A 27577-nucleotide genomic window follows, 5' to 3' on the forward strand; every position below is an offset into this window, starting at 1 on the left:
ATGGAAATTGTGCATTGCTCTATCTTCCAGCCTCCCTTCGCGATAATGTATTTCCCTCTGTATGCACACATAAAGTTAGGAACTATTAGGTGGGTTCTCATCCACAAAACCTTACACTACAATATTATTTGAACCCTTTAAGGTGTCGTCAGACTCGTGCTACAACAGACACAACTCCACTTCTGTAATTTCCTCACAAAATGTTTGCTTCAGTTATGAGTGCAGGTATCAAACACGGCGTGCGTATATAGAATTATATAGACTATTGGTTTCAGTGAGTTTAGGTACACCCAATACTTTTTTTTCTGGGGGGACGCAGGGGTACACATACCCCTAAACATTTTGTGAATCTAAGTTTGGCCTCATTGAGGGGCAGTATTTCAATATGAGTAGGAAAATGAGAATACCCCTAAACATTTTTTAAGAAAAAAAAGCACTGGGTACACCTAACAGCAGCTCCCTTTCCATTTTCTATCCTGCATATATTCCCGCCCCCTTCTCCTTAACATTGTTTCTTTAGTTTAGGTAGTACAATATTACTTTAAATTTTGCCAGGTAGTTAGCGTTACTTTGATTCAGAAGTAAGTTTCCTAAAAAATAGTTCCTTGTAAGATTTTGAAAAATAAAGTTACACTGAATATCAGAACTTTCACTGTTGCCTTATTCTTCCCCAAATAAACAAACAAACAAAATTATTTCCTACTTTAAACCCTGTTTTATTCCAACAGCTAGAGAACAGGCTCAACTGAAAGACAAAAATAAATAAATTGCAAGCTAGAGAAGTTACACTGATTTCAACACACTGGAACAAAAAGGTACTTCTCATGTACTTGCAATTCTTTTGTCCTGCATATGGAAGCTTCTAATCTGAATAGGAAATGATGGCTGCAAGGAACTCCGCTTTTTCTCTATCTTGAGCCTGCCCAGACTTAAGTGCTAGAAAACTTTTCTGCATCTATGGGACAAGCAGCCCCAATTGCACGTGTTCAAATAGGGAAAGAAAGCTGGAAGATGCAATTGCATCTTTGCACCAGAACAATGACTGCAAAAGCTAATTCATGCATGTTTTTCAGGGGTCTGTGACTGCATCAAATGTGTAATTTATGCATGCTCTTCAATGCTGTGCTAGCTTGAAGAGATACTTGCATGATCAACCCTCAACAACAGCAATAGCTTGATACGAAATAACCTGTTATACCTACATCTACATAAATTCTGCACAGGACATTAATAGCTATGGGAAGACAACAACTCTGTTCTGTTCAATTCAATATTTAATGGCACATTCTGTATGATGGTACATGTGCAAATGACTGACATGAGGAGATGACACTATCAAGTCTCTTAAGCTCAACACCCGGTGTTTTCATTAGATCTTAAAAATTCTTCCTAATCTCCAAGCAGCCCAGTTAAGGTGATGCATACTGCTAATGGTTGCGCATCTATTTAAAATGTTTTTGCCCCTTCATGTTCACCCTGCCCTGTTTGGACAAGGTGCTGACTTACCTTTGCATAAGTTAGCGCTCCTTTCCAGCCGGTGCAACGTGGAGGCAGAAGCAGATGCCAGAGTCTATAATGGTTTGCCTAAATGGTTTAAAATGATGTGGCCACTACCACCAGAAGAGAATACTATATGGAAAAAGATACTAACATTTGCTCTGTTATTCAAGCCTTCAGGAGCTTTGGCCTAGACACATTAATAAGTTAACAAATGAATGAGAGAACATTAATAAGAAAATGAACAGAAAAGTAAAAGGCATAGGAAGTGCACTTAGCCGATTTTGTAAGGCATTCATTCAATGAAATAAGTATGAACTCACTTTTAACTCCAGTGTTGGCTAATTTGAACTAAACACTCTACTAAGACCATATTCATGTAGATTATATTTAGTCCAATTCGGAAGAGAAATATACCAAATTGGAAGGGGTAAATTTAAATCTAGATTAAGCGGATCCAGAAGTGCTAAATCCCTTTTGATTAAATTGGACCAAGTTGATTTCCTGCACATGCTATTTATTCCTTCCTGTGTTTTCTTCCTACCGCTCTTCATATTCAGGGCAAAGGAAAAGGAAGTGAGCGGCCTTCCCTCCTCAAAGTTTGTGGGAAGTTCCAACATTGTACCGAAACAATTATCGAAAATTTGAATTCAGGCTTTCCTATTTTTCTTGGGATGGAGCAAAAACCCACATAAGATTTGCCAAGTAAAATTCGGTTGGCACATTTCAGCACTGGTATCTGAATTCTGTAAAAATTCAGGCCCTTTTAAGTTTACAAATGCAGGATCACCTAATCGAACGGAGTTTCATTAAAACGCTAGTTTCAAACGATGAAAAGAGGAGGATTTCAAACTGAATGGAGCGAGCAGGAAATACAACAGAAAGGCACCACATCAAGGTGAGTGAGAGGGATATAGTGAATGGCATGCTGCTTCTGCTGGTCCGATCCAGGGCAGAAGGAAAAGGAGCAGGAAAATGCTGGCAATTTAATGCCAGAGGGAGGAGACATTCCAGGTAAGACGGGTTGATCCAAGTCAGTATGTCAGCAAGAGAGGAATCTAAGCTAATTCAGTCCTCTTCCTCATATTGGCAAGATTATCTGTTCTTGGCTGAAGACAACAGCCACAAGTGCAGGCCATTCCTCTCACCAGGGTCTGGTATTGCAATACAGATACTTGTGGTGGATCCATTTGGCTTCATAGGGGCTCCCTGCTACTGTCCATAGCGGCTTCATCTGCCAGGGACTCCTGGGCAGATTGTGCCACCCTCTGTTCTGCTGCGGGGAGAGTCTGGCAACGTGATGGCCGTTTTCGCAGGAGGATTGGCTGTTTGTGACTGCCAAAGCGCAATGGTCCTTAATCCTTTCTGGAGGAGCTAGAGTCATAAGAGTTCTGGAATCCATCCTCTGATGTGTAGCTTCTGCAGAAGGATGAGCTGTCTCTCCCATCTGCCCGACGTTGGCTGGTTCTGGGGGGCTGATGATGGTGCTGTCCAGCCTAGTGGAGAAAACAAATATAATCATCATGATCCCTTTTATCATATGTGGTGGTATTGTAGTAAGGTTAGAGCTTACTGGGAAATGATACACAATGAATTGAAAAGGATGTTCAAAATAACTTTTTGGGGGGGGGGGACTAGAAGCTTTTCTTTGGGGAATTATAGGGACAGAACTACCTAAATTGTATAGCAATTTATTTATGTATGCTACTACAGTGGCAAGAATGCTACTTGCCCAAAAGTCAAAAGAAGCAGAAGTCCCAGCAAAGGAAGAATGGATACAAAAACTTATGGAATATGCAGAAATGGCGAAACTTACCAAAGAATAAGAAAGCAAGATAACCAAACTTTTAATAAAAGAATAGAAATGGTTTGTTGAATATTTACAGATAAATTGCAAACAGATAAAAACATTGTCAGGGTTATTGTAATAGCCTGCAGTTTCATAAGAGTATATATTTAAAGTAGATAATTAAAGGAGAAAATTAAATATATTTGGATATACAGAAAATATTTTTAAAAAATTTAAGGAACTGCAGAAAGAGGAGGAAGTAAGTTTGAAATGTTAAATTGATTGTAAAACTAATGAACTGTATAAACTTGAAAAGTATAAATAAAAACTTAAAAAATGAATAAATCATATGACATGATCCAAAGGCTAATGGTGGTGATGTTCAGTTTTTACACAATCCTTTTAAAGCAAGTCATCTAGACTAGAAGTACAAATTTGATATTGTCATCCTATTAAGAGCCTTCATTAGCCACTGTTGCCTTTAAGAAGCAGAAAAGCATTTGGGCAATATCTAACTAAATCACACTCAGATTAGACCCACTGAAATTAAGGGATTTGGTTTATTTACACTCACAGCGAGCAACTGGAAGATTCCTAGCAGTGAAGGAGGGAGAAAGACTGGCCACTGCGTTTGGAGGGAAAGAAAGAAAACCATTTCCCTCCAGGGATTGAGATTGTTCTCTCCTGCGGGTGGGGAAGAGCTATAGCTCAGTGGTAGAGAATCTGCTTTGCACGCAGAAGGTCTCCGGTTCAATCCCCGGCACCTGCAGGTACCACTGGGAAAAATCCATGAACCACTGCTGTAGGAGTGCAAAAATCCAGAGTGTGGGGTCAGGTGGGATTACTATGAGGAATTCTAAAATATGCATCAAGCCATTGTGTCCACGATGAATGCATTGTGTTGACTGGGTTTAATTCATTGACAATAATTTCTGATCAAATCCCACAACCCTCTGCATCTCTGGCCATTTCCTCTACTGCCCATTTCTCTTGCTTGACAAGTCACATACACAGCCCAGTTGCTTTGCCAGGCATGCATAAAGATAGTGGGCAAGCTTCTTTGATGTAGCTTTTCTGGCATGTTAATCTTAGGATGTTAACCTTAGGGCCAGGAAACAGGTTTCACATAAAGGTGATAATGATCGCTGTCCTCCTGGCCATCCTTCTTATCATGTGTATTGATTGTTTATGACCTTCGGGGTTGCCGAATGCACTCCTTTGTAGTTTTCATTCATTTACCCCAAAAGTATGCATGCTTAACTAGTGTTTGTAGTTTAACTTTGTCCCCACGTGGGGTTTGTTTAAATGCTCAGAAGAAATCTGATTGGTTCTTACAAACACTCTGTAAAAAGCTCTTTTGTGAATAAAACGACCTGGGCCAGGGGCTGGAGGCAGAGATTATTATACGCACCCTTCCCAGAGTCCTGCTGGTTCAAGCCTCTGTGTGTATTCTTATTAATCAGAGCTCAATCCTTCCTCTACTTTGGGAACGCCTCACACTGCTGGTCTATATAAACAATACCAAGTGGGATTGTGCCAGCAGGAGGCACTGTAATATACTTGCAGCGCTGCTGCAGGCTGAATTACTTAGGTATGTTTGGTTAGATGGTCCTGCACGTAGTAAAATACCAAACCAAAATAGCTTTTGGTGCCTTCAGTTGTTTTATTGGAAGAAAAGTCATGGGGCAGGGAAGTAACAAGAAGTACCTCTCTGACTCCTGAAGCTTTCTGGGTGAACTGAGGTTGTCCTCTAAGTCATCTAGATAGGAAGAAACCAGACACAATGCAGCGTTTCAGTAATACAGACATGACAATACCCCTCCCCCTCCCCTCCCAAATTCTTCATAATGGAAGGCAGACACACTATATTAAAACTAGCCCTTAGGCAGAAATTCCTCAAACATTAGCAAGTAATAGCTAGAAAGAAACCAATCAGAGCTTCGTCAATTAATCTGTTCCACATGGTTGAGACTGCTTTTGCACAAGGCCAGAATTTGATATCGAGGACGTAATTCAAAATTCCTGAGAACCGCAGCTTGGGTATTTCTTTTTTAAAGAAACATCTAGGGCAGTGTTGTTGTTGTTTTGTCCAATAGGAACATAGGAATCTGCCTTACAAACAGGCCAGACTATTTGTCCATGTAGCCTAGTAGAGTTTACAGAATACATCCTTTGGGTGTAGAAAAGTTCCAGGGTCAATCCTTGAAATCTCCAGTTAAAGGATCCAGGTTGGAGGGCTGGAAAAAGGTCCCCTGCCAGAGACAGCACAGGGCTAGGTGGACCAAGAAGCTAACTCTGAATCAGACAGGTTCAATGCTTGCTTTCCTCTTCCCTCCCTAGGCCTTTTGTGCTGTCTCTATTAAATTGTGAGCCTGCAGACAGGGACTGTTACCTGCTAATACCAGCACAGTGCTGAGAAAACTTGCAGCACTTTAGAGCAAATAATAATGAGGCATAACATTAAATAAACACTGTAGAAGTGCTATAGAAACGTTCACCGTGAACAGCACAATCCTAAGTGTGCCTACGGAATTCAGTGGGGCCGACTTCCAGGTAAATGAAGTAAAGATTGCAACCTGGGCGAGTCCTTTATGGGCTAGGATCCAAGTGCTGTAATGTAAGTGTGGGGAAACCTTTGGCCCTCCAGACATTGCTCAACTACAGAACCCATCATCCTTGGCTATGCTTGCTGGGCCCTAATGGGCGCTCCAGTTCAGTAACATCCGGAGGGAGACAAAGGTTCTCCAAATCTGCTGAAACGGTTAACCTGTACAGCAGTACCTCAGAAGTTGAATGGAATCCATTTCAGAAGTCCATTCAACTTCCAAAAAGTTCGGAAACCAAGGCGCGGCTTCCGATTGGCTGCGGGAAGCTCCCGCAGCAGGAAGCTCCCGCAGCCAATCAGAAACCGCGTTGGATGTTCGGGTTCCAAAGAATGTTCGCAAACCAGAACACTCACTTCTGGGTTTGCGGCATTCGGGAGCCAAAACGTCCGAATACCAAGGCGTTCGGGATCCAAGGTATGACTGTATTTGCCCCACTACCCAGTCCCTTGAGGAAAAAGCTGGCTATAGATCAGGAAATGTCTCCTATGCCTCCAGCGGTCACTCACTTGCTCTTTTATCGGAAAGCTCCACGGCTGGGGCAGAGTTCTTGAAGCGGCTGTAAGAAGACTTCTGAGCCATGAGGCTGTCCTTTAGAGTGCCTGTCCTGGAGGGCGGGAGGGGGAAGACAAGCGGGAGGGTGGAGATGAAGCGGCGGCAGCAGAAAGCAGCAGGCAGGGCAGGAACACCAAGCAAGGAGGCAATGGGACAAGGATGTCCCACAGGAGAGGATGCACAGAATGAAATCCATCCAGTGGGGCACAGTCCGTCCCCCCCATTCAAAAGGAATTATACTGCAGAAGGTTGTACCTGGAGGGGAGAAGTGAGCAACATTGCAATGTACCGTATTTTTTGCTCTATAAGACTCACTTTTTCCCTCCTAAAAAGTAAAGGGAAATGTGTGCGCATCTTATAGAGTGAATGCAGGCTGCGCAGCTATCACAGAAGCCAGAACAGCAAGAGGGATAGCTGCTTTCACTGCGCAGCGATCCCTCTTGCTGTTCGGGCTTCTGAGATTCAGAATATTTTTTTTCTTGTTTTCCTCCTCCAAAAACTAGGTGCGTCTTGTGGTCTGGTGCGTCTTATAGAGTGAAAAATACAGTACTTTCCCTTGTACTTGGACGACGTTACTTTATATCAACCCTCTGCCCCTACCTGGATTCATTACCCCAACCCTGTATAAGGTAGGCTAACTCAAGAAGGGCAAGCAATCCACACAAGGCAAAGGAGAGGTTTGAACCAAGGTTTCCAGGGTTCAGCCTCAGTGCTCTATTTGCCTACTATTTTACACCAATTCCTGGAAAGGGAGAGGATTTGCAAGTTATTCCATAAGCCAGCAGATGCGGAACAAAAAAGACAAGGCCACGCATTGAAACTTTGCAAAAAAAATTCCAAACTTTATTGAAATGTAAACAAAAGGTTTTGTATTTTCCATGCCAGACACCAACAGCCAAAGGCAGTTCAGAGTCTCAGGTGCTTTGAGATAAGAAGAGAAAGGGGTTGGGAAAGGCAAGGGGCCTCAAGGAGCGGTGCTTCTCAAGCAGCCAAATCTGAATTTAAAGAGGAAAAGGGTGGGGGGCAATGTTGGGAGTTCCCCACATCTGAGCAGCTTTTATAGTCCGTTGTGTCCAGGGAAAAGGGACGTTACTTGGGCTCATGAGCTTCATTCTAGAGAAAAGCTTAAGACGCTAAGCAAACTTCTGCCTTGTCCACAGACGTCATCTCCAAGTGGCTGCTGTCTCACTCAGCTTCACTTTCCCCCCATTTAGCAATACTGAGCTGAGAAGGGTGGGGTCTAAAGATGGCAACTGGGGATGTGCTGTAAGACATAAGAACTGCTATGCTAGGTCTGACCAAAGGTCCGTCACAGCTTTCAGCTGGATGCTCCCAGAGAAAAATGGCTTCCAACAGGCATGATGAAGAGAGCCATTCCCCCATTTGGCCTCAGCATCTGGAGAACAGAGCAATACTGGGATGTATTCAGGGCTAGTCCTACTCGAGAGCTGACCTACTGAAGTTAACAGACATGACTAACTTAGGTTCCTTAATTTCAATGATTTTACCCTGTGTAGAACTTAGGTGGATACAACCTACTGTGTATGAACTTTAGAGGGCCCCCTTTTTAAAACCAGGCATAGGCAAACTCGGCCCTCCATATGTTTTGGGACTATAACTCCCATGATACCTAGCTAACAGGAACAGTGGTCAGGGATGATGGGAATTGTAGTCCCAAAACATCTGGAGGGCTGAGTTTGCCTATGTCTGTTTAAAACCATAAAGGCTGTCAGTGACAGACCTAGCCAATGCTATTTTTCTAGAAAAAGAGGTGCCGGAACTCACCATGAACGCCTCCCTTGTTCTCTTATAATGGCAATGGCACCCACCTGAGAGATGCCGGAACTAAAAGCCAGCCCTGGACCACTGTAAAATTATCAGGGCTGGTCCAATATAGTAATAATAATTTATTCTTTATACCCCGCCCATCTGGCTGGGCTTCCCCAACAACTCTGGGCAGCTTCCAACAAAATATTACAATACATCAAACATTAAAGGCTTCCCTAAACAGGGCTGCCAATACCTTTTGCTGCCTCAAGCTCATCATAACCCCCACCTTTTTCTACATACGAATGAATCTTACTTAACACTGCTGATGGGACAGACCATTTGGCACACCCAGCTCTATTCTTCAGCACCTCCCTGCCACTCGTCACCTCTCCGCTTCTGCCATCTGAGGCAGCTGCTTCCCTTTGCCTAACGGTAGCACCAGCCAGCCCTGATATTTATAGCAACACTCGTTGGTGAAGCTCAGTATCATTCAGGGGCCTGGTCTAAATACAAGTTAAGAGTCAAATTTAAAAGCAGCATGAGCCAAATACTCCAAGAACTAGATAGCCACTAGGCTGGGGGTTTTTTTTTTGAGAGAGAGAGAGAGAGGACAGATTAGATTCAGCGATGGAGGATAGGAGTATCGTAAGCGATCAAAAATGCTAAACTAAAACAGAACTGCAAGAATGACACCAAGTACCAGTTACGGAGGACAAAGAGTAGCAGTAAAACCATCTCCTGCATAATCTTCTTATAAACCTCCTGGGAGCAACCAGCTGGCTGCTGTTAGAAACCAAATGCAACACAGCAAAGCAGTTCCAATGTTCTTAAGCAAAGTGGTCTCCTGTTACAGCCGAGCCCAAGCTACTTGGTGGCACAACCTATGCAAGGTGTAACCGAATACAAGGGCACTCCACACTGCCACATGATACAATTGGCGGACCACACAGGGTGACGACCATTGGCACACTCAGCAGGCAGTGATTCAACCTACCCCTGTCTCTGGCCTCTGCGGTCTCCTCTCTGTTGATCTGGTGTCACAGGAGCACAAACTGTGTATGCCGGAATGCGTGTGGCACTTTACAGTTCTGCAATTTCAGCCCACATGAGGAATATAGCATTGGGCTCTGAATAAAAAAATTTCTTCCAGTAGCACCTTAAAGACCAACTAAGTTAGTTCTTGGTATGAGCTTTCGTGTGCATGCACACTTCTTCAGATACATGTGTGCATGCACACGAAAGCTCATACCAAGAACTAACTTAGTTGGTCTTTAAGGTGCTACTGGAAGGAATTTTTTTATTTTGACTATGGCAGACCAACACGGCTACCTATCTACTATTGGGCTCTGAAGTTAGCATCCCAAGTCTCATGAATTTTCATTGAATCTGTGAGCCTGTGTGTGATGACAGATTTGAAATCGGGCAATGCCACGATTTGTAAGCTCAGAAGCCAGAGGAGAGTCCGAAGGGAAAAGGCAGAGTTTCATTGCCCCTGAATTTTAATCATGGCCACATTTTTATCCTGCCCTTTCCCCAAGCCGCTCAAGCAAGCACACAGGACATCTGTGCCCCCGCCCCCATTTTATCCTCACAACAACCCTGTGAGGTACGTTAGGCACAGAGAGGGAAAGAGGGGGTAAGGTCACCCAGCAAGCATCAGGGCTGAGTGCGGATTTGAATCCAAGTCTTCCCCGTCCTAGTCCAACACCCCATCCACACCACACCACACAAGCTCTATATAGTTCCCCTGCTCCTTATATTATTACTACACCTACTGGTTAAGTAAACATCGAAATTACAGTAGCTAAGTAACCTCATTGGCAAGTTGCTGTTTTCCCTGGCGCAAGAGTTTAGGCTACCTTGGCACTTTTATCCTCAATATATGTGCACTTGCTTCTCTGGCATGCCCGACACCTTTCGGTTTCTTGCTGGAGACCAATTCTCCCCTCCAAGGCACGCAAGACCCAACTCTCATTCTAGGGACTTCTAGTTTCCCGCTTCTCGTCCTCTAAACCTGTCCATCTCCACTCCCAAGTCTGAAAATAAAGGCCAGAGCTTCTGCTTCTCCAGCTGAGGTATCCATTTTAAAGCCCTGTAAGGATTCCTCTCCTGCTTTGTGAAGACAGGGGCAACAGCTGTCAAAGCCAGGTCCTTCTACGCTACATCCCAAACACATCAGCAGCCTCAGGTGACATTCTGAAAGGAATTCAGGGCAGAACATGCTATAGACACAAGAATGTCTGAAGGCAACACACAGTTGGCAAATCACAAAGTGGAGAAAGATGGGAGAATGCAGGGAGGTGGACAAAGGTGGGCAAATCACCTTCTTTCTTCCTCTCTCTTAAAATTTGGCAGAGAGGGTGAAACTACTATCAGTGTTGTGTTCTATGGAAACTGGGCCACGTGGAAACACGATTGTGGTTCTTCTCACATTTCCACCATAACCCCACTAAATGAAACCTTGATAAGTACCTTTGGCTACAGCTGCAACTTTATTAGGAGATAATCTGGGGGGTGGCAGGGGGAGAGGAGGAGATACTGAAGGAGGACTAGGTGGATTTCACCAAGAGCAGCTGTGGCCTTTGCTGGGCTCAACTCTGCTTTGGGGGGATGCACCAGGGGAACTTTCCCAGGCCTACTTTGGAAAAGCAGAGCCCCAGCTTCGCAGGCAGACAGATGGTCCCAGGCACAATCCTTCTGAATACAGTGGTACCTCGGGTTACATACGCTTCAGGTTACAGACTCCGCTAACCCAGAAATAGTGCTTCAGGTTAAGAACTTTGCTTCAGGATAAGAACAGAAATCAGGCTCCGGCGGCACGGCGGCAGCAGGAGGCCCCATTAGCTAAAGTGGTGCTTCAGGTTAAGAACAGTTTCAGGTTAAGTACGGACCTCAGGAACAAATTAAGTGGGTTCAGAATAAGAGGGAAATCACAACAAATTAAATAAAAAAAAATCCCTGGTGACTGCTTAGTAATATTTAATTCAATGGAAATGAAGAACACCTCCAGATGTTGTCGGGCTCCCAGCACCCATAAGCCCTAGTGCAGATATGGCCAACGGTCAGGGATAATGGAGTTGGGAGTCCAGCAACATCCCCACCTCCGACCTAGCATCTCTGGGTCCAGGGTTTCAGATAGCAGGAAAAACTCCTTTCTGCCAATCAAATTAGACTGCGCTGGGCGAGATGGACCAATGGTCTGGCTCGGTACAAGGCCATTCCATTTCTTCCACCTATGCATACCTTAAAACAGAACACACTGTAGCCCGATTTAATGTCTCAGCCACTCCCTCCAAGGGAAGGGTAACAAGTATCTAGAAAGAGGCTGAGGTGCGTAACGGCAAGGGCAAGGGAGAAAAAAGGGCACTCCTTCAGAGTAAGGGACTATGCATGGCGGGGGTGAGGGCAGATAAGGGAGTTTTTAGGGGTTTCATAGAGACCCCTAATGCCTGCCCACTAGTTCAGCCTTGCAAGTAAGTTTACAGCAGCTCCTAGCCTGCCAATGGATCACTGTTAAAGTTAGATCATTCTTCCGGCCTGTCCATATATCAATCTCTGCCATTCACAGCACATGGATACAAAATGCACAAAACGCAACAGGGAGCGTGACCACAACTGGAAAAAAAACTAGAACAAACACGCTATGCTGTAAGTTTTTCAGGGATCAGGGCACTTTGTCAAAATCCACGATGAAAGTGGGAGGGATTCCTACTGACTAGCCAAACATACAGGAAAAATATCACAGGCCCCAATTTTAATAATATGAAGCCGCCAGACAGCTCCTCTGACTTGGGCTCTGCTAAAAGCAGTGGATCCCACATAAAAGGAAACAGGCTTTTGAAGCCCTACAATAATGATGATGATGATGATAATAATAATAATAATAATAATAATAATAATAATAATGCAGCAAACTCTGTTTACCAGAGATAACAGCAGGATGTGTCTGCCCCCCAGGCTGATGCCTCTATCAGAGGCTCTGAAGTTAAACTGTCTCTCTCCAATCTAAAACTCACAGGCAGCCGGCCAGGTAGCGCCTTACACTGTAAATCCAAAACCGTACCTGCCTCATGGTGGTAAGACTATAACCACCATTTCAATAATTCGCTTGTTTTTAATAGTAAAGTAAAATCTGCCATCTGAAGTGGGCGATCTCATCCCTTCTAATAATACACCCAGTCCTGACAGTGTTACGTTTTGTCACCAGTCCGACGACTACTCATTTAATCTATGTGGCCAGTTTTTCAAAAGTGAAATCTTACAGAACTAAGTGATAATTTACAGTAAACTTGCATTGTCTTCTTTGGATCCATGATTGGCAGGTCACAACAGACGACTGACAGGTCTATATGGCGACAGGCAGCAGACCACAGTGTCAAAGAGTGTATACTTGGGACACCAGTACTTTCCCAGCTGTAAGCTCTCACCGCTTTGAAGCTGAAGCCCAACTTAATAAATAATTTGAATTTCGTCAAAGCCCAGCAGTCGGTGCTGCTCTTTGAAAAAAGCAGCTAAGTTCCTTTCCTTAAGGGCATTCCGGAATCTTGGCATTAAAAAATTGAAGACCAAAAACACACACACACACAATATAAATAAACCCACATCCTTACAGGTTCTACCCATAAAGCTTATAAAAAGGAAGGGATGAGGAAATTGGATGTAAAACCAAATTTCGCTGCTAGAAAGAACTCAAGGACGCAAGTGGAAGCCCAACGGCTGGGTAGACACACAGCAGAGACCGGCGATCAATGGCTGTTTTCAGCACGATTCAGGGAGCTGGTGGTGGAGAGGGGGAGGAAGAGAAGAAAGGAAAGGGAGGGAAGAGGAGGGGGTTGAAAACAGAAAAAAAGAAAGAGAGGTTAGACCCCCAAACGAACCATTTGGGGGAAATCTATCAGGTTAAGATAACGAAGAAAACATCTCATTTCCGAGAGACACAGTGCTAATGGATAAATGGTACTCTGGAAATGGTGGATATATTATACTTTTGATGCTGGATTAAGTGCAAGGATGAGGAGGACGGATGGCAAGCACTAAGGAGGGGGAAGGAATGTGAAGATGCTGCCATGGCAAGAGGATAAACAGCTGTGTAGGACAGCAAGACCTTTCTAGAACCTCTGATTTCTGAAACTTCCTGAGGCCCTGTCTACATTTCTCCAAACCTTTTATAGCATATCAGATACTATTAACTGCTGTGTGAAATAAATATGATCCAGGGCACTCTTTATTCTGAGGAACCAAGGTGAAAGCGCATACAATTAGAATTGAAGACCCACAAAAAGTTGTTCTTTTTAATAACTGCATTAGTAGCATGCATGGAAAATGTACAATACACTGTTAAAAACTGTATTTCATGCACAGCAACATCCACAACCTAAGATTAATATAGCCTAGTCATGCAAAACTGGCACATCTTTATGGCTTTATAGCTTTCGAGAGCCACAAACAAATCAAACATAATCTCATCTAGCACTCAGTGAGCCAAGTTCTAACCTAGCATCCTTTCGGCATGTCAGATGCAAAGCAAACTGACAAGCTGCAAGCGCTCAGTCCCATTTCATGTGGTCTGCATGTGATAAAAGACCAATTCTGCCAACTAGCAGAATTGCACAGAGGAATTAGCCACCCAGGGCCACAAGGAATGATATGAAAGATTAAATCCTGGGAGGGAGCCTGTGGGTCACTCCAGTGCAAATCTCTCTATTCCTATGTCTAGGGCAGCTCATCTTTGCCATCACTTTCTGTACATTCCCACATCTCACTCAAGGTTAACGCTGTACCTAAATGAGCACATCTCTGCCCCTCCCCTAGACGTGCAAATCCCACATTTACTGCTGAAGCTCTGTTGCATTTGCAACCACATGAACTCCACCCATCCATCTTGCCTTCATTTATCTTGGCTCGCTGTTGCCACTGCCCTCTCTGATTCCAAGGCTGCCCCTGGCACTCAGTCTCTAGTCCCAACCTGGTCTTTTAACTCCTGTGTCCAGGAAAGGGTAAGCACAATGTAGGAACTAGGTACCTACGCAATACACTAGCAACCACTGCTAGATGGAACGGGAGGTAGCTAGAAAGAGCATTGTAGCTGTTTAAGTAACTACAACGTGCTCATCCTTCTTCCCTGTACTGTTCACACAGTCAGTGTTTTCCAGGGTCTCAAGACATACAGCTTTATCCCAGGGATTTCAACATCCATCACCCAATTCCAGATGGTACAGTTTCAAAATAGGGTACTGAGCACATAGCTAATCTTCTCCAGAATCAGTTTTCATTTTACAAAGCAAGATTCTAGCTAGCCCTTATGGTATGAAGATATGTTTGAATGCAAGTGGGCAATGTCTGGTGAAGTCTCAGAAGCCAGAGGAACTGCTTAACGCCTTTTTTTTAAAATTGATTTACAGTGGGGGTATTTAGTACCTTGCACAGCTGTATTCTTCCCATCTCACTTGACTAATATAATAATAATTTTATTATTTACAGCACATCCATCTGGCTGTGCTTCCCCAGCCACTCTGGGCAGCTTACAGCATATATTAAAAAATTGCAAAACATCAGACATTAAAAATTTACTGATACAGGAAAGTGAAGTCAGAATGAAATGTGTAAAAGTAAGGCAAATTACACAAATCATTTCATTTTGTAATAATTTTTACGGGCAGCAGAATTCAGTTTTTCTTGTCAAGGACTTAGAATGCATGGATGCATAGTTTGAACTACTTAAGTTCAGGGAACAGACTTCTCTGTTAACAAGGCTCCAGTGTGACAAGACAAAAAAAATCAGAATCTGAAGTCATTTGGAAATGAAATGCCTGCTAGTGTTTTGATTCAGATATCCTTAAGGACTGACTACTTCCCAACCTCAACAGAAACAATATTCTGTCCCACACATACACACACAGAGAGAGAGCATTCTTTCCCACCTACTGCAAGATTTTCAGATACCCCACATCTCCAGCTGTACCTGGTTCTCCGCCTCTGTGAAGCTGGGTCTCCGGGCTCACCATTCATCAGAAGGTGGGCCGTTGAGTGGGGAGGGCAGAGGCGCAAGTTCTTCAGCAGCTCCTGCTCATTGAGGAAAGGCTTGAGGCAGCCTCGCACTGGGGAGTTGCCCAGACTGCTGGAGCGGGTCAGTGAGCGAGACTGGTTGAAGGGCCAGGGTGGTTCAACTTCTTCCTTCAGGACTATTTGTGGGGACATATAAAAAAAAAAAAGGTTCAGTCCTCCAGTTCCTAGAGAGGCCCAAGGTATGTATTCAATAAGGCAGCCACTCTGGGTCCCTTAAAAGCCACAGCATCACCATCACCTTCACCTTCTCACTTGCTGTAAGGCCAAAGACCCAGAGAACAACCTTGCTTTTTTCTCCCACTCGCACTACAGAAAGTTCAAAAACAGCTGCATCCTTACTTATGGAAAGCCAGGTAGGACAAAGTTTGAGCATTTTCTTCTTTATGCAATGTTTCCCTGACATCCTGTCAGGGGACCAGTTTAGAACTGGCACATTCTAAAAAGTGGTGGCTGAGCCCCGGGATCTTGTAGCTCACTTCCTAGACAAGGGAACCCTTTTTCTTCTAAAAAAATTTGCCCACTCATTTCCAAGCTTGGATGAAAGGTAGACCAGGCTTCCTCAACCTCGGCCCTCCAGATGTTTTTGAGACTACAATTCCCATCATCCCTGACCACTGGTCCTGCTAGCTAGGGATCATGGGAGTTGTAGGCCAAAAACATCTGGAGGGCCGAGGTTGAGGAACCCGTCTGTAGGCTCTTCTGACTGAAGTCTGTCTCAGATTTCAAAACTGACTTGCCGCTTCTCCTACTCTCCTAAATCAAACAGCTGCCGTACCCTAGATGGGGCCTAGTGACCTAACTGCGACATGTATCACAGAACCACAAACACATAATATGCACATTCCTCTGCTTCATGAAGTCATCTGGTCACTCTACCCTGAGAAACAACATGAAATGGGTTCTCTTGTCTTGGCTTCATTCACAACTTGCCCCCTCAATCTGGAGGCTGATCTGGAACGCTTCCACCAAAAAGAGAACCACTTAAACCCACTTCCCAGTCCAGAAGCAGCCTCAGCTATTAATCTCTTACACTCTCGGTCTGATGAAGAATATGGTTTTATCTCCCCCTCATGACGCTTTGGAGGCAACTTTCTCACTGGAGCTGCGAGGAGAGGGAGAGAGAAAGATGAGTAAGCCTTTGAGGAGGAAGGGAAAATCAGTTAATCACATAAAAACATTTTATCTCAGATAAAATAAATAAAATAAAATAAAATCTTATTCCAAGCATGAGAAGCAGTTGTGAGGAAGATCCCTTAATAATCAAAATAGTTCAATACTGTGAGGTATATAAAAAGGGGGGGGATAGAAATAAAGATGAAAATAGGAGAATAAGTCCAGCAAAGCCAGTGTAATTTATCAAAGTATGTTCTAATTCTTATATTCACAAAGTACAGATCAATAAACTCTAGTTCATCTCATCGGACCAATTGCACTCGTAGAAGTTGATTATTAGTAGGCTAAAAAAGAGTATCATTTAATTATCTCCCTCGTAGATTTAAAAGAACACATCCATGGTGGACCTCCTTTTTACACCGCTAATGTTTGCTGAATTAATTTCAATTTAAATAAACAGTTTATTATCCTCTTGGTAGTTAATTAATTCTAGGCTTTAAAGTTTTGGAAAAGCTACTGCTTTGATGCATGGAGCTTGAGGCTTCTCGTCGTGGAGCTGCGTTGGAGCTTGGTGCTTTCGGCTCCATCTCACCCCCCACAGCTGGAGAGCGGGACAAGAATCAGAATTGTGCTGCTGGACCCCTTTGAACCCAAAAAGAACCTTTGGGGCTTTCTCGGGGGTGCACAGCACCCATGTGCTTCCCCAGAACTCTCACGATGAGCAAGCCGTTCATGGAGAACAGAGCTTGCCATCTGACACCATTCCACGGTAACCCGGAAATGGGAGTAGGGATTTTAAGAGCTTTTTCTGAGCAACCAAATGAATAGCAGTTCTAAACTGTGGGTGATCATCTAAGAATTAACCTAGAAGAACATGATTTCATGAATGATAGTTAAGGCATGCAATAGGAACAGTCCCTTAATTGTATTCCAAGTTCTAGCCAACGAGCAAAAGCATGTGTAGGCAATCTATTCAGGAAATTCCAGGAACAACACTGGAAATCTGTCATTAGACAGAGGGCCCTCACTTCCTTTTCTCTGTGTTTAATTGGCATAATTGCCGTTCCGTTTTCAGATTCTTGGCAGATGCTGAATCACAGCCAAACGGATGTGGTATACTTGTTCTACACTTAAGCTTAGCTTGAAATTATTACTCTCAAACCCCCATCAACGCCACTAATATAAACCCAGCGGCGGAGGAAGCTGATTGGGCACCTGGCGGGGCGGGGCGGGGCACACCGCAGGGCCTCCGGAGTCTGCCTGCCTCCTCCCACTCAGCCACCCTACAACTGGGGGGGGGAGGCAGCGGGCAGACCGTTTGGGCAAGAGACACGTGGCACGGGAGCACTGCAGGCCCCACGGTGAGTGCCACCAGACACTTTGTCATACCCCTCAGTGGTGACACCCGGCGCAAACCTGCACCCACTGCACCCCCCTTCGCCCTTGTATAAATCCATGGTGTAGGATTCTTATTAATGACTTCAGTTTTTGGAGCTGTCAGCAGGCCAAGACAGAGCGGGGGCCATACGGGCTACTTGGCCCAGGCCTCCGATTCCAAAGGGGGCCTTGGTCAGCATATTTTTTTAAAGCACTGCAGTATTGTATATATTTTTTCCATTTTGTCTTTATATGCAGATACGGTTCAAGCCTTGAAATAAAGTTATTTGTCAGCATAACTTTTGTGATCATTATTTATATACTTACTTATTTATAAGACTTCAGTTATTCCCAGGGTAAAAAAAAAGGGGGGGGCACATTATCTACCTGGCCTGGGCCTCTGCCTGGCTCTGCAAAGCCCTGACTGCCAGTCTTGGGGAAAAGGATAACATTGGGCATTGTCAGCCAATTGGTGTCAAAGAAAGATAGAACATTTTTTATGTATGCTACAACAGCAGCAAGAATACTTATCGCAAAGTATTGGAAGACACAAGATCTACCCACTCTGGAAGAATGGCAGATGAAGGTGATAGACTACATGGGACTGGCTGAAATGACTGGCAGAATCCGAGACCAGGGGAAGGAGACGGTGGAAGAAGATTGGAAGAAATTTAAAATTTATCTTAAGAAATATTGCAAAATTAATGAGTGTTAAAATGTTGTGGTTATAGAAAGTAAGGGATTATAGTTGTAAAAGTTTAAGAAAAGAAAAGGAAAAAATTAGATAAAATTAAGGGGGAGGATTTGCTGAAATAAATTTGGGAATTGGAATGCAGAAAGGGGAGGTATGGGGAAGTCGGTGAAGTAAGTTTTAAGAAAAAAAGGATTTGAAATTATACATGTTTGTTTTTGAGTGTGTGTGTTTGTATTGTGTATTGTGTGTGTTTTTATAATTTGTGAAAATTCAATAAATATTTATTTAAAAAGGGATAACATTGTACATGGTGTAGACAAAATGGGGAGCTTTTATCCCTCTCTCATTATACTAGAATCTGGGGACATCCATCCCCAGGACAGAGAAAAGGAAGCACTTCATCACACAGTGGATGACTAACCATGTATGGAATTCAGTACACAAGATGCAGTAATGTCCCGCCAGCATGGACAGCTTATACAAATTCATCAGGGAGGAAGGCTATCAGTGGCTAATAGACATGATGGTTATAGCTCTACTTCCACAGTAGACTGCAATATCCTTCCAAATATCAGCTGCTGGGAACCACAAGTTGGGGTTGCACTCAGGTCTTGCTTCTGAGCTTCCCTTGGGCGTTTGGTTGACTACTGTGAGAAATGGGATGCTCAATTTGATAGGCCTTGCTTTTATTTTGGACCAAAACAGCATCCATACTTCTGAAACCTTTCATGACTTGGACATTCTGGCTATTTGGGCCCAGAATAACCATCTATTGCTTGAGGGTTCCATTTTAACTTCATTACTGGCACAGAATAAAGTCATTCCGTTATTCAGCTCAAGAGTGGGAAACAGAATCCCGTGATGTGTTGTGTAAACCGACAGGTCATTGTGCACAACGCAAACACTGAATTCTACCATAGATTTTGGAATTTTTAACATCACAAGCTGCAAACATTTAGTATTCATCAGGAGGTGGCAAAGGTAACTGACACGCAAAATGCTCAGAAGCCAGCCTGTGTTGAGGGAGATCTTTTTTAAAAGAAGTGAAGAAGCTTCTATACCATTTGCCTCTTCTAACCCTTCTCATGAACAGCACCCCACTCTTAATCACATGCAGAATCAAAGCAAAAGGACGTAGCAATGTTTGTGCCACTGACTCACCATGGTGGTGGCTGAAAAAGCCCTGGAAAATCACAAAGTTGTTCACCTGAAAGAAGAAAAATGAGATTTTAAAAAAATCAGCCAGCAAACCAAACCTACCCCGTTCCAAGCTTCTTGTGAAACACATTTGTAGGGCTCCCTAGTTACCTCCCCGCTCACCCTCTTTTTTGCTGCTGGTCTGCATATTTGCTTCGGGGGGGGGGAATACAGCTCTTAAGGGTAGGGGCTTAGTAGCAGAGCATATGCTTTGCATCTTGGTTTGTGCAATTTATAAGCCTTTCACTACATGGTGACAGGTCAATAAAAATGCACACACGAAACATCAAACTATCATTCAACTAATCATTAGCAAAACACTTATTACAATATATTTGGTAACAGGCAATGAAACAAGATCGTACTGACTGGCTACTTACTGTTCCCTTTAAATACAATCAATCAAAGATTCCCAGTAGTTTTTGAGCAGAAGGTCTTCAAGAGAACAGGGTAGAGCAGAGATAAGGAACCTCTGTCCTTCCGGACACTGTCAGACTACAACATCCATCACTCTTGGCCATTAACCATGCTTGCTGGGGCTGATGGGAGTTGGAGTCCAACAATGCTGGAGGGCCAGAGGTTCCCCACTACAAGGAGTGTGCAGTTCCATTAAAGTGTGGCCACTCAGAACCACCTTTGGGTGACCCAGAGAAAGGTCAAGACGCATTCTGCTGCTGTTGGGCTGTAAGCTGCCTAGACGGAAGATCGTCTGCGAGATCCAAGTGGTTCCGAGAGGATATGCCAGGTACAATAAGAGAGCATACAAAATCCATTTTATTCTTTGCTTCCTGCACAGCACACATCTATTCCCAACTTCTCTGGAGCCATTCCCTTCTTGTCCCACAGTCTGTGCAAGCTTAAAAATGAATACTTTCAGAGATGATGGACACAAACTCAAGTGAACAGAGTATTATTGCATTAGCTATCAAACTGCCTTGAGGGTGATTTTTTATTTAAAAAAAAAACTACTACCACCAAGTGGTGTATAAATTTTATGAAACAAATAATAAATTAAGTCAAAAGGTGAAGGAATTGCTGTTGCGTTCTTCCGTCCTGGCTTCCCATCACAAACAGACCAGCTCACCTGGGGAATAGTGTCACAAAGATTATAGTGTTTCCGGAGAAAGCAGAGCAGTTTCTCTGAGGGGCGATCCACAGCCAGTTTGTGAGGCTCCACTCGCTCTTGCTGAGGGAGGGGAGACAGAGAGAAGTGAAGATAAAGGTTGGGGACAACAGCTTCCACCTCAAAAGAAGGGGTAAAATTTAGGAGCTGGATCTAAAGCATCAGTTGCGGGGCCAGCAGCAAGTTTCTATGAACCCTGAAAGGTGCAATAACAGGGAGGGCAGGTGAAAAGAGGTATCAACAAAACCAAAGCAACAGCAGCTGCTGTTATTTACAGAAGAGAGGTGCAACCAACTTGCTAAGACTGTGAAGCAACTCACAGGGCAAGAATGTTAAACAGTGGATCCCAAGAGCTTGTCCCAACCCCATCCAGGTCAGCCTGGCTACGTGAATTAATTAATGCCTATTAGGATAACCATCCACACAGCTAAAATTAAAAGGAACTGAGAATAGCTCTAGGGCCATAGAAACCACAATGGCCACAAATAAGCATTGCACATTGGATGGGATGTGTTCTCACAGAGATAAAATATCCCCTGGAGAAGACTCTGTGGAGAAACTGTATTTCATGCCTGTTGTCTCACTGATCACCTTATCTGTGGTCAAGAATGAAACCTCCACACAGGTTGATTAACTGTGAAGGGGATTGAGCCTTTAAATGCAGGGAGTAGGCACACAGAATACAGGGATATGTGACCCAGCCAGGATATTACAGGGGCTGGGGAGAGACAGAGACGGAGAAAGAGAGAGAATATGCAGAGGCACACCTGCAGCATGTAATGGAAGAGCTCCTTGCCATAGCCATGCCTCTGGAGGGACTCGTGAATGTAAAAGTCCAATACGCACAGTGGTTCCACTTCATTGTGAGTTCCGTGGCGGTCCTGAAAGAAAGAAGGAAGACTTGCAAGATGTGTATCTATATTTAAACACAAAGCAGAGTACACAGAATAAAAACAGACACTTCATACTCACACCATTAGTAATAGAGCTAAAATATCTGAGCCACTTATACCAATACATGCTAGCTTACGCTTACTTTTCTGAGACACTCTTGCTTAAATCAAGTTGTCAAATGCTACTTTAAGGAAATTCAGGCCCCATGTTTTGACATAGCATGCAACACGATTACAATGAAAACCAACTATAGCTCACGTATCTATATTGCTAGCACTTTCATTTTAAAGATCTTCCTTCTACCTCCAACACATACAAATGTCAGCTGACTTCATGGATATTATAAAGAAGGGAGGCAGTTGTCCCCACCTAGTTCTGCTAGATCTCTCAGTGCCCTTTGATACCATCAACCATGATTCTTTAAGGAAGGGGATAGTCTTATTTTTTATTTTTATAAATATTTTTTATTAATTTTCCAACATACATTTATAATATCCAATCTAAATTTATCACATATTTTCTCTTTTGGACTTCCTTCAGCCTCTCTAACAATCATCCATTATTCAATTTTTTAATTACACATTTCCTAATTTTTGCATTTTATATACCTTCACCCTCTTATTTTTCTTCAACACAATATTTCTCAAACATTCACAGAGCCTCTTGAAATCTCACTAGCGTTGTTTGCTCATCACATATACATTTCAAATAATCTGAAAATTTTCCCCAATCTTCAATGAACTTTTGGTCTCGTAGATATCTGATCTTCCCCGTTAGTTTGTCTAGTTCTGCATAATCCATCAGTTTCATTCTCCATTCTTCTAACGTCGGTAGTTGTTCCTGTTTCCATTTTTGAGCCAGTAGTATTCTCGCTGCAGTTACTGCATATTGGAAAAGTTTACAGTCCTTTCTATTTATCTCATTTCCTACTATTCCTAAAAGAAAAGCCTCTGGTAGGAACGGGATAGTCTTAGTCCTGTTTGGTACCAATGACCCTTTTGCACCAGAGACAACTGCTCTGCACATAAAGGCAACTTCCCATTGCAACTTACCAGTACAAAGAGTTTCTTGTATCCCACCTTCAGGAAGCCAATTATGACTCCTTTCCCGGCCCTGGTAGCAATGAAGAAAAGATACAAACCATTAGTTAGAGATGTATGAACAATGGGCCCCTGAGGCAGAGGAGGGCTATCATTTATTACTTTAATTTATTTATTCCTGATGGCGCCATGGGATCTACAGTCACTTAGAGCAAAAACATTGTTTGCAAAACACCTGCTTATTTACACTTTTAGGGCAAGAGATAAAACCTGCTGTATAAAATTGAGATAAGGGGCCCAAGGTAGACTATCAACCTTCCCTAACCTGGTGCTTGCCAGATGTTTTAGACTACTGCTCCCATCAGCCCTGACCATTGGTCATGATTACTGAGGCTGATGGAAGTTGGAGTCCAGCAAATATATAGAGGGCCAAAGTGTCCTCATCCTTGAACTAGAGTATAGCATTATTAAATAGAGACCTTTTTTTGCTTTTCAAATTCCAGAATCATAATGATTTATGCAAATCAGGAAAATATATGCTATTCCAGGAGCAGAGGATTTTTGGACAAGAATGTCACAGACAGAGGGAAAGAAGCACACAGACACAGGTATACATGGAAATAGCAACTGTGAGGGACAATCAACTGTGCTGAAGGAAACAGGGCAAGATCTCCCCACCCACACAATAAAAAAGGAGGGGGAATTCTGATATTTCAAGGATTCTGCAAATCCCTGAAAAATATTTCTATGGTTGCTATGGCTAAGCAGATTGTGTAGCGTTCCTGTCTATGGTTCAGAACAACAAAGCCTTTTCTTGCTGCCTCCCAAGATGTTCCCACAGAAATGACTTGGGCTGCAATCCTATGCACACTTACCTGTCCCACTGAACTCAGTGGGATTTACTACTGAGTAGGCATGCAAAGGACTGGACCCTTAAGACTCCAGCCCCTCAGTCGCAGCCACACTCACGTTTTTGCTTCACTGTCCTTCAGAATGTAGAGAACATGGCGGTTGGTTTGCATTCGTGAGGCGCTGGTGATTGGAGTTGGCAGGTTCTGGGCCTGAAACCAAAAAGTTTCGAGTTTCACTAACTCAAGAAGACTTTAAAAAAAAAAAAAAAGACTTGGAAGGGCAACTGAACAAACTGATATCTGAACTAGAGCTTATATCCCTTGGAGAGAAAAAGATCCCCTCCTTTCTTGCATTCTCTAGGCAGAACTATACTGTGAGACAGTGAATCTTCCAGGCCAGAGCAATTTAAGACCTACAAAGCCAAACACAGCTGCTTCACCTGTGCTTTTGCCCAGGCATTTAGGAGATGAGTCATTTTCAATGGAACTGTTTCTCCCACCCACCCACTTCTGCTCCACAGTTATATTTGTGTTTTAGTTACAGTTTTAAGTGAATTGGCCGAGGCTTACAAGGGATAGGCAACCTGGCTTCACACACATCCTCCTGTTTACCCAGACCATAATCTATTCTGCGGCCCTTTAAACCCTCCAGATGAAAACCCTGACCCACCTTGGCAGATGCCCTGCCCATCTCATCTATGATCCTCATGAGCTGCTGCTGGTGATCCACCCTGGCCATGAAGAAAAAGAGAGAGAAAGAGAAGCAACTAGGTTGAGAGTCTGAATAATCTAATCAGAATAGAAACCTAGAACGAACAGGAAATGATCCAAATCCTTGAAGGAGGAGAGGAATGTTTGACACGTTGGAGGCAGCATAGTATCAGGCAGCTTCTGCAATGTCATACCCCGGGAAAGAAAGAAATAATAGGAGGCTCCTGGAATTGACCGAGCACATTAGGAAAAATAGCAACTCAGAACAGAGATAAATTTTGGAAATGGTTTAAGGCTGCCTAATAAAGATCCGTCCAGGACGCTAAGCAGAAGAAGACTGCTGCTGGATCAGACCAGAGGTCCATCTAGTAAAGCATCCTTTTCCCCTCAGTAGCCAATTTGTGTTTCTGGGAATACCACAAACAGCATATGAAGCTAACAGCCCTCTCCTGCTGTTGCTGACAAAAGCAAAAGGACAAGAGATTAGTCAACAAAAGGTACCTCATCCATGCAACCAGGTAATCCTAAAGCAATGGGGCATCGCACTGCTATACACTGTGGGTGGATGGATGGATGGATGGATGGAAAGAATGACGCTAATGGAAACTGTCATTGCCCATATTGAAAAAAATATTTTTAATGCTTCAAGACCATGGTTTTCAGACTCTGTTCTGAGAAATTCTAGGCTTCCTTGGAAGTTTATTAAGGGGTTCATCCAAGTAACAGCAGACAAGCTTCCATGAAAGACAACTTGATCACTATTACTTATTGGCCTTTGCAATGCTCCCCCCGTAAGATAGCTCACAATACATACTAGATCATCACCTCCATTATGAAGGGGCAACTGTGGAACCCCAAACACCTAACAAGAACCCTACATCAGGGTAGGGTACCCTGGCCCTCAGACTCTCACCAGGTCACAGCCCTCATCAGCCCCACTTCACACCTTAATGTGTTTTTGACAGGCTAGAATGCTTCATTGAACACTGATAATGTCTACTGGGTGCCTGGATGGAGGATGAGGAGGGGTGTGTCAGTGTGTAGAAGAAGCTAGCCTACTGTACAAAGATAACACACAGAAGCTCCTTCTGTCGATGCATAAAGGATTCCCTACAGATACAATGCCTGAGAGGCACTGCTGTAAGACAACAGAAATGCAGGGACAGTATCTGCCACAGGGAACTGTTATATCTTTTCTGTGCAGACTTATAGAGCAAAAATAAACCCCCTGCAAAGCACATACAGCAACAGGGATCATTGTTCTAAGACAATAGATTGAAGTAGATTAGCCACCATTCTCAGGATGGCAGCTGTAGCTAATTTTAAATATCCTATCCCAGGCTGTGCAGGTAAGAGTAAAACCGTTAGCTACTTCACTTTAAGACTGTTCATGGTCGAACAGAGAACTATAAATCATGCTCTGAAGTAGGCCGATACCATTTAAACCTCACTATTAACCATTTCAAATTATAATATTCTACACTATCATCTTCAAAATAGTAGTAGCACCTTATATGCGACAATCTTCAAAACACCCTTACAAGGTGAGCTCAGGCTATGACAGTGTTGAATGTTGACATGTTGAATGTTACCCAACAAAGCTTAGGTTTAAGTTAACTTTCTTCTGTTTGTATAAACGTCTTAATTGTCATTAAAAAAATTAAAAAACAAACACCAGGTGTCTATGCTAACATGCAACCATGGAGTAATTGACCTGTAAAGCATTTATCATTTCTGTATCTACCCATCCACTTCAAGCGTCACAAACATGGGCTAACCCCCACTTTATTCCCAAAACACGTATGCGAACGTGAGGCTAGGATTCAAATCTCTTTTCAGCTAGGTGACCTTGGGCCAGTCGCTATCTTCAGCCTAACCTACCTCACGGAGTTGTTGTGGGAGGGGAGAAATGGAAATAACAGGTAGAGGGGGGGCAGGGGGAGAGAGAGAACCACGTCTGAACAGCCGGAATTCCTTGAACAAAAAGTTGGGCACAGATGTTAGCATGTAAACAAAGAGGGAAAGAGCGAGCGCAGGAACATTCATGGCTCAGGTCACATGTCTAGGAGTAAAGCCCCGCGGCATTGACTTCTGAGTTAGGAACCAGGGTGTCAAAATGTATACCTACATACGGTATATAAAGGTTGACACCCTCATTCCCGGGGGAAAGAGGTGAGAAGCAGCCAGGGCTATCAATTACCCAGCATGCCCCGCGCCTGAGACAATAGATGGGCGTGGGAACAGCCGCCAGGAGCGGCTCCTGAGGGCGTCACGGGCGCGCAGGGAGAGCGCCTCCCCGCGGTGCGCAGGCGCAACTGAGGGGGCGGACCGCCGCCCTGCGCTGTTTTCGCGGGGCGAAACGAGCCCCATAAGCGAGGGGGGGGGTATGGCAGGCCCCCCCAAAGCCCGTGCCGCTGCCATGGTTACCTGTGGGTATTGGCGAAGCCGGCCCCCCTCCGGCCCGACGGCCGCAGGTGTTGATCCACCGTCGTAATCCGCTCCGCGAAGAGCGCGTCCACGTCGAAGGGGAACTCCATAGCCCCGGCATCCGGGTCCTTTTCTCTCTGCCGCCCCGGTCGCGCCGACTCACGCCTCTGAGCGACGCGGAGCGCGCGCGCGGCCGGCCCCGCCCCTAGCGACCGGGCCTGCTGCCGGCGCCTCCGTTGCCAGGCTCGCCCTAGCAACCGGACGGCCCGTAGCAACCGCCGCCTTCCTCGCCCGCCGCCGAGCGTCTAGACTTGAAGGCCTGCTAGCGGGAGAACCTGCCTCCGTTGCCACGTTTACAACGCACTTTCCCTTTGGAAGTTCAGCCTTGCCCTGGTTGTCCAGCAGCACGGATGTCTACTGAGTTGTCCCTGTTCGCCAGCCTTGTTTAAGGATCTTTTATTTTTTATTTTATTTTTAATTGAATGTGTTTTATTTTACACCATGATGTGAGACCGTGACACCTGTTTAATAAAAGTATACACATCTGTAACTTCACCCAGAATACACTTTTAATGCACATTTTTTTTAAAAAGCGCTCATCTGACAAATTGTTTTGCAGTCCAATCATAATAATAACTTATTATTTATTCCCCGCCCATCTGGCTGGACTTCCCCAGCCACTCTGGGCAGCTCCCAACCAAATATTAAAATATATATTAAACCAAATATTAAAAACATGACACAGCATTAAACATTAAAAACTTCCCCAAACAGGGCTGCCTTCAGATGTCTTCTAAATAATAATATTCTTCTTGAGAATAACTGGCCTATAGAAGAGTTCGATCTAATTCAATGACTCACATCCTATGTA

At 43.9% G+C, this 27577-nt stretch overlaps 2 protein-coding genes across 4 annotated transcripts in view; one reads left to right on the forward strand and one right to left on the reverse strand.

The window, feature by feature from the left end:
• The window catches only part of DHX16 (DEAH-box helicase 16), a 111946-nt gene that overhangs the window by 31073 nt on the left and 53296 nt on the right, over positions 1 to 27577 (forward strand). The window lies entirely within an intron of this gene.
• On the reverse strand, positions 1257 to 26893 carry ATAT1 (alpha tubulin acetyltransferase 1). 3 transcript variants are annotated; one of them, XM_082210271.1, is made up of 12 exons: positions 26707 to 26893; positions 24239 to 24299; positions 23687 to 23778; positions 22730 to 22790; positions 21551 to 21664; positions 20745 to 20846; positions 19625 to 19670; positions 16310 to 16381; positions 15176 to 15395; positions 6399 to 6496; positions 4994 to 5045; positions 1257 to 2993 (listed from the first exon to the last, which is right to left on the reverse strand). In XM_082210271.1, the coding sequence occupies exons 1-12, from the start codon at positions 26814 to 26816 to the stop codon at positions 2642 to 2644; spliced, it is 1380 nt and encodes a 459-aa protein (XP_082066397.1). In that variant the 5' UTR covers positions 26817 to 26893; the 3' UTR covers positions 1257 to 2641. The 3 variants fall into 3 exon arrangements, with proteins under 3 accessions (XP_082066397.1, XP_082066399.1, XP_082066398.1); XM_082210273.1 differs by lacking the exons at positions 1257 to 2993; positions 6399 to 6496 and having other exon boundaries at positions 5021 to 5045; positions 26707 to 26889; XM_082210272.1 differs by lacking the exons at positions 1257 to 2993; positions 4994 to 5045; positions 6399 to 6496 and adding an exon at positions 12405 to 12990 and having other exon boundaries at positions 26707 to 26889.

Source organism: Podarcis vaucheri (genome assembly GCF_965113315.1).
Source record: "Podarcis vaucheri genome assembly, chromosome: 2".
NCBI classification, from domain to species: domain Eukaryota; kingdom Metazoa; phylum Chordata; class Lepidosauria; order Squamata; family Lacertidae; genus Podarcis; species Podarcis vaucheri.

Bases quoted from the DNA above. Each gene is read 5' to 3' on its own strand.
- ATAT1 (XM_082210271.1), bottom strand. From the start codon at position 26,816: ATGGAGTTCCCCTTCGACGTGGACGCGCTCTTCGCGGAGCGGATTACG. The intron at 22,791-23,686 runs GTGAGTGTGGCT...CATTGCTACCAG, and splicing joins AAGGACAGTGAAGCAAAAAC to GGCCGGGAAAGGAGTCATAA. The intron at 20,847-21,550 runs GTGTGCCTCTGC...CCCCTCCCTCAG, and splicing joins TCTTCCATTACATGCTGCAG to CAAGAGCGAGTGGAGCCTCA.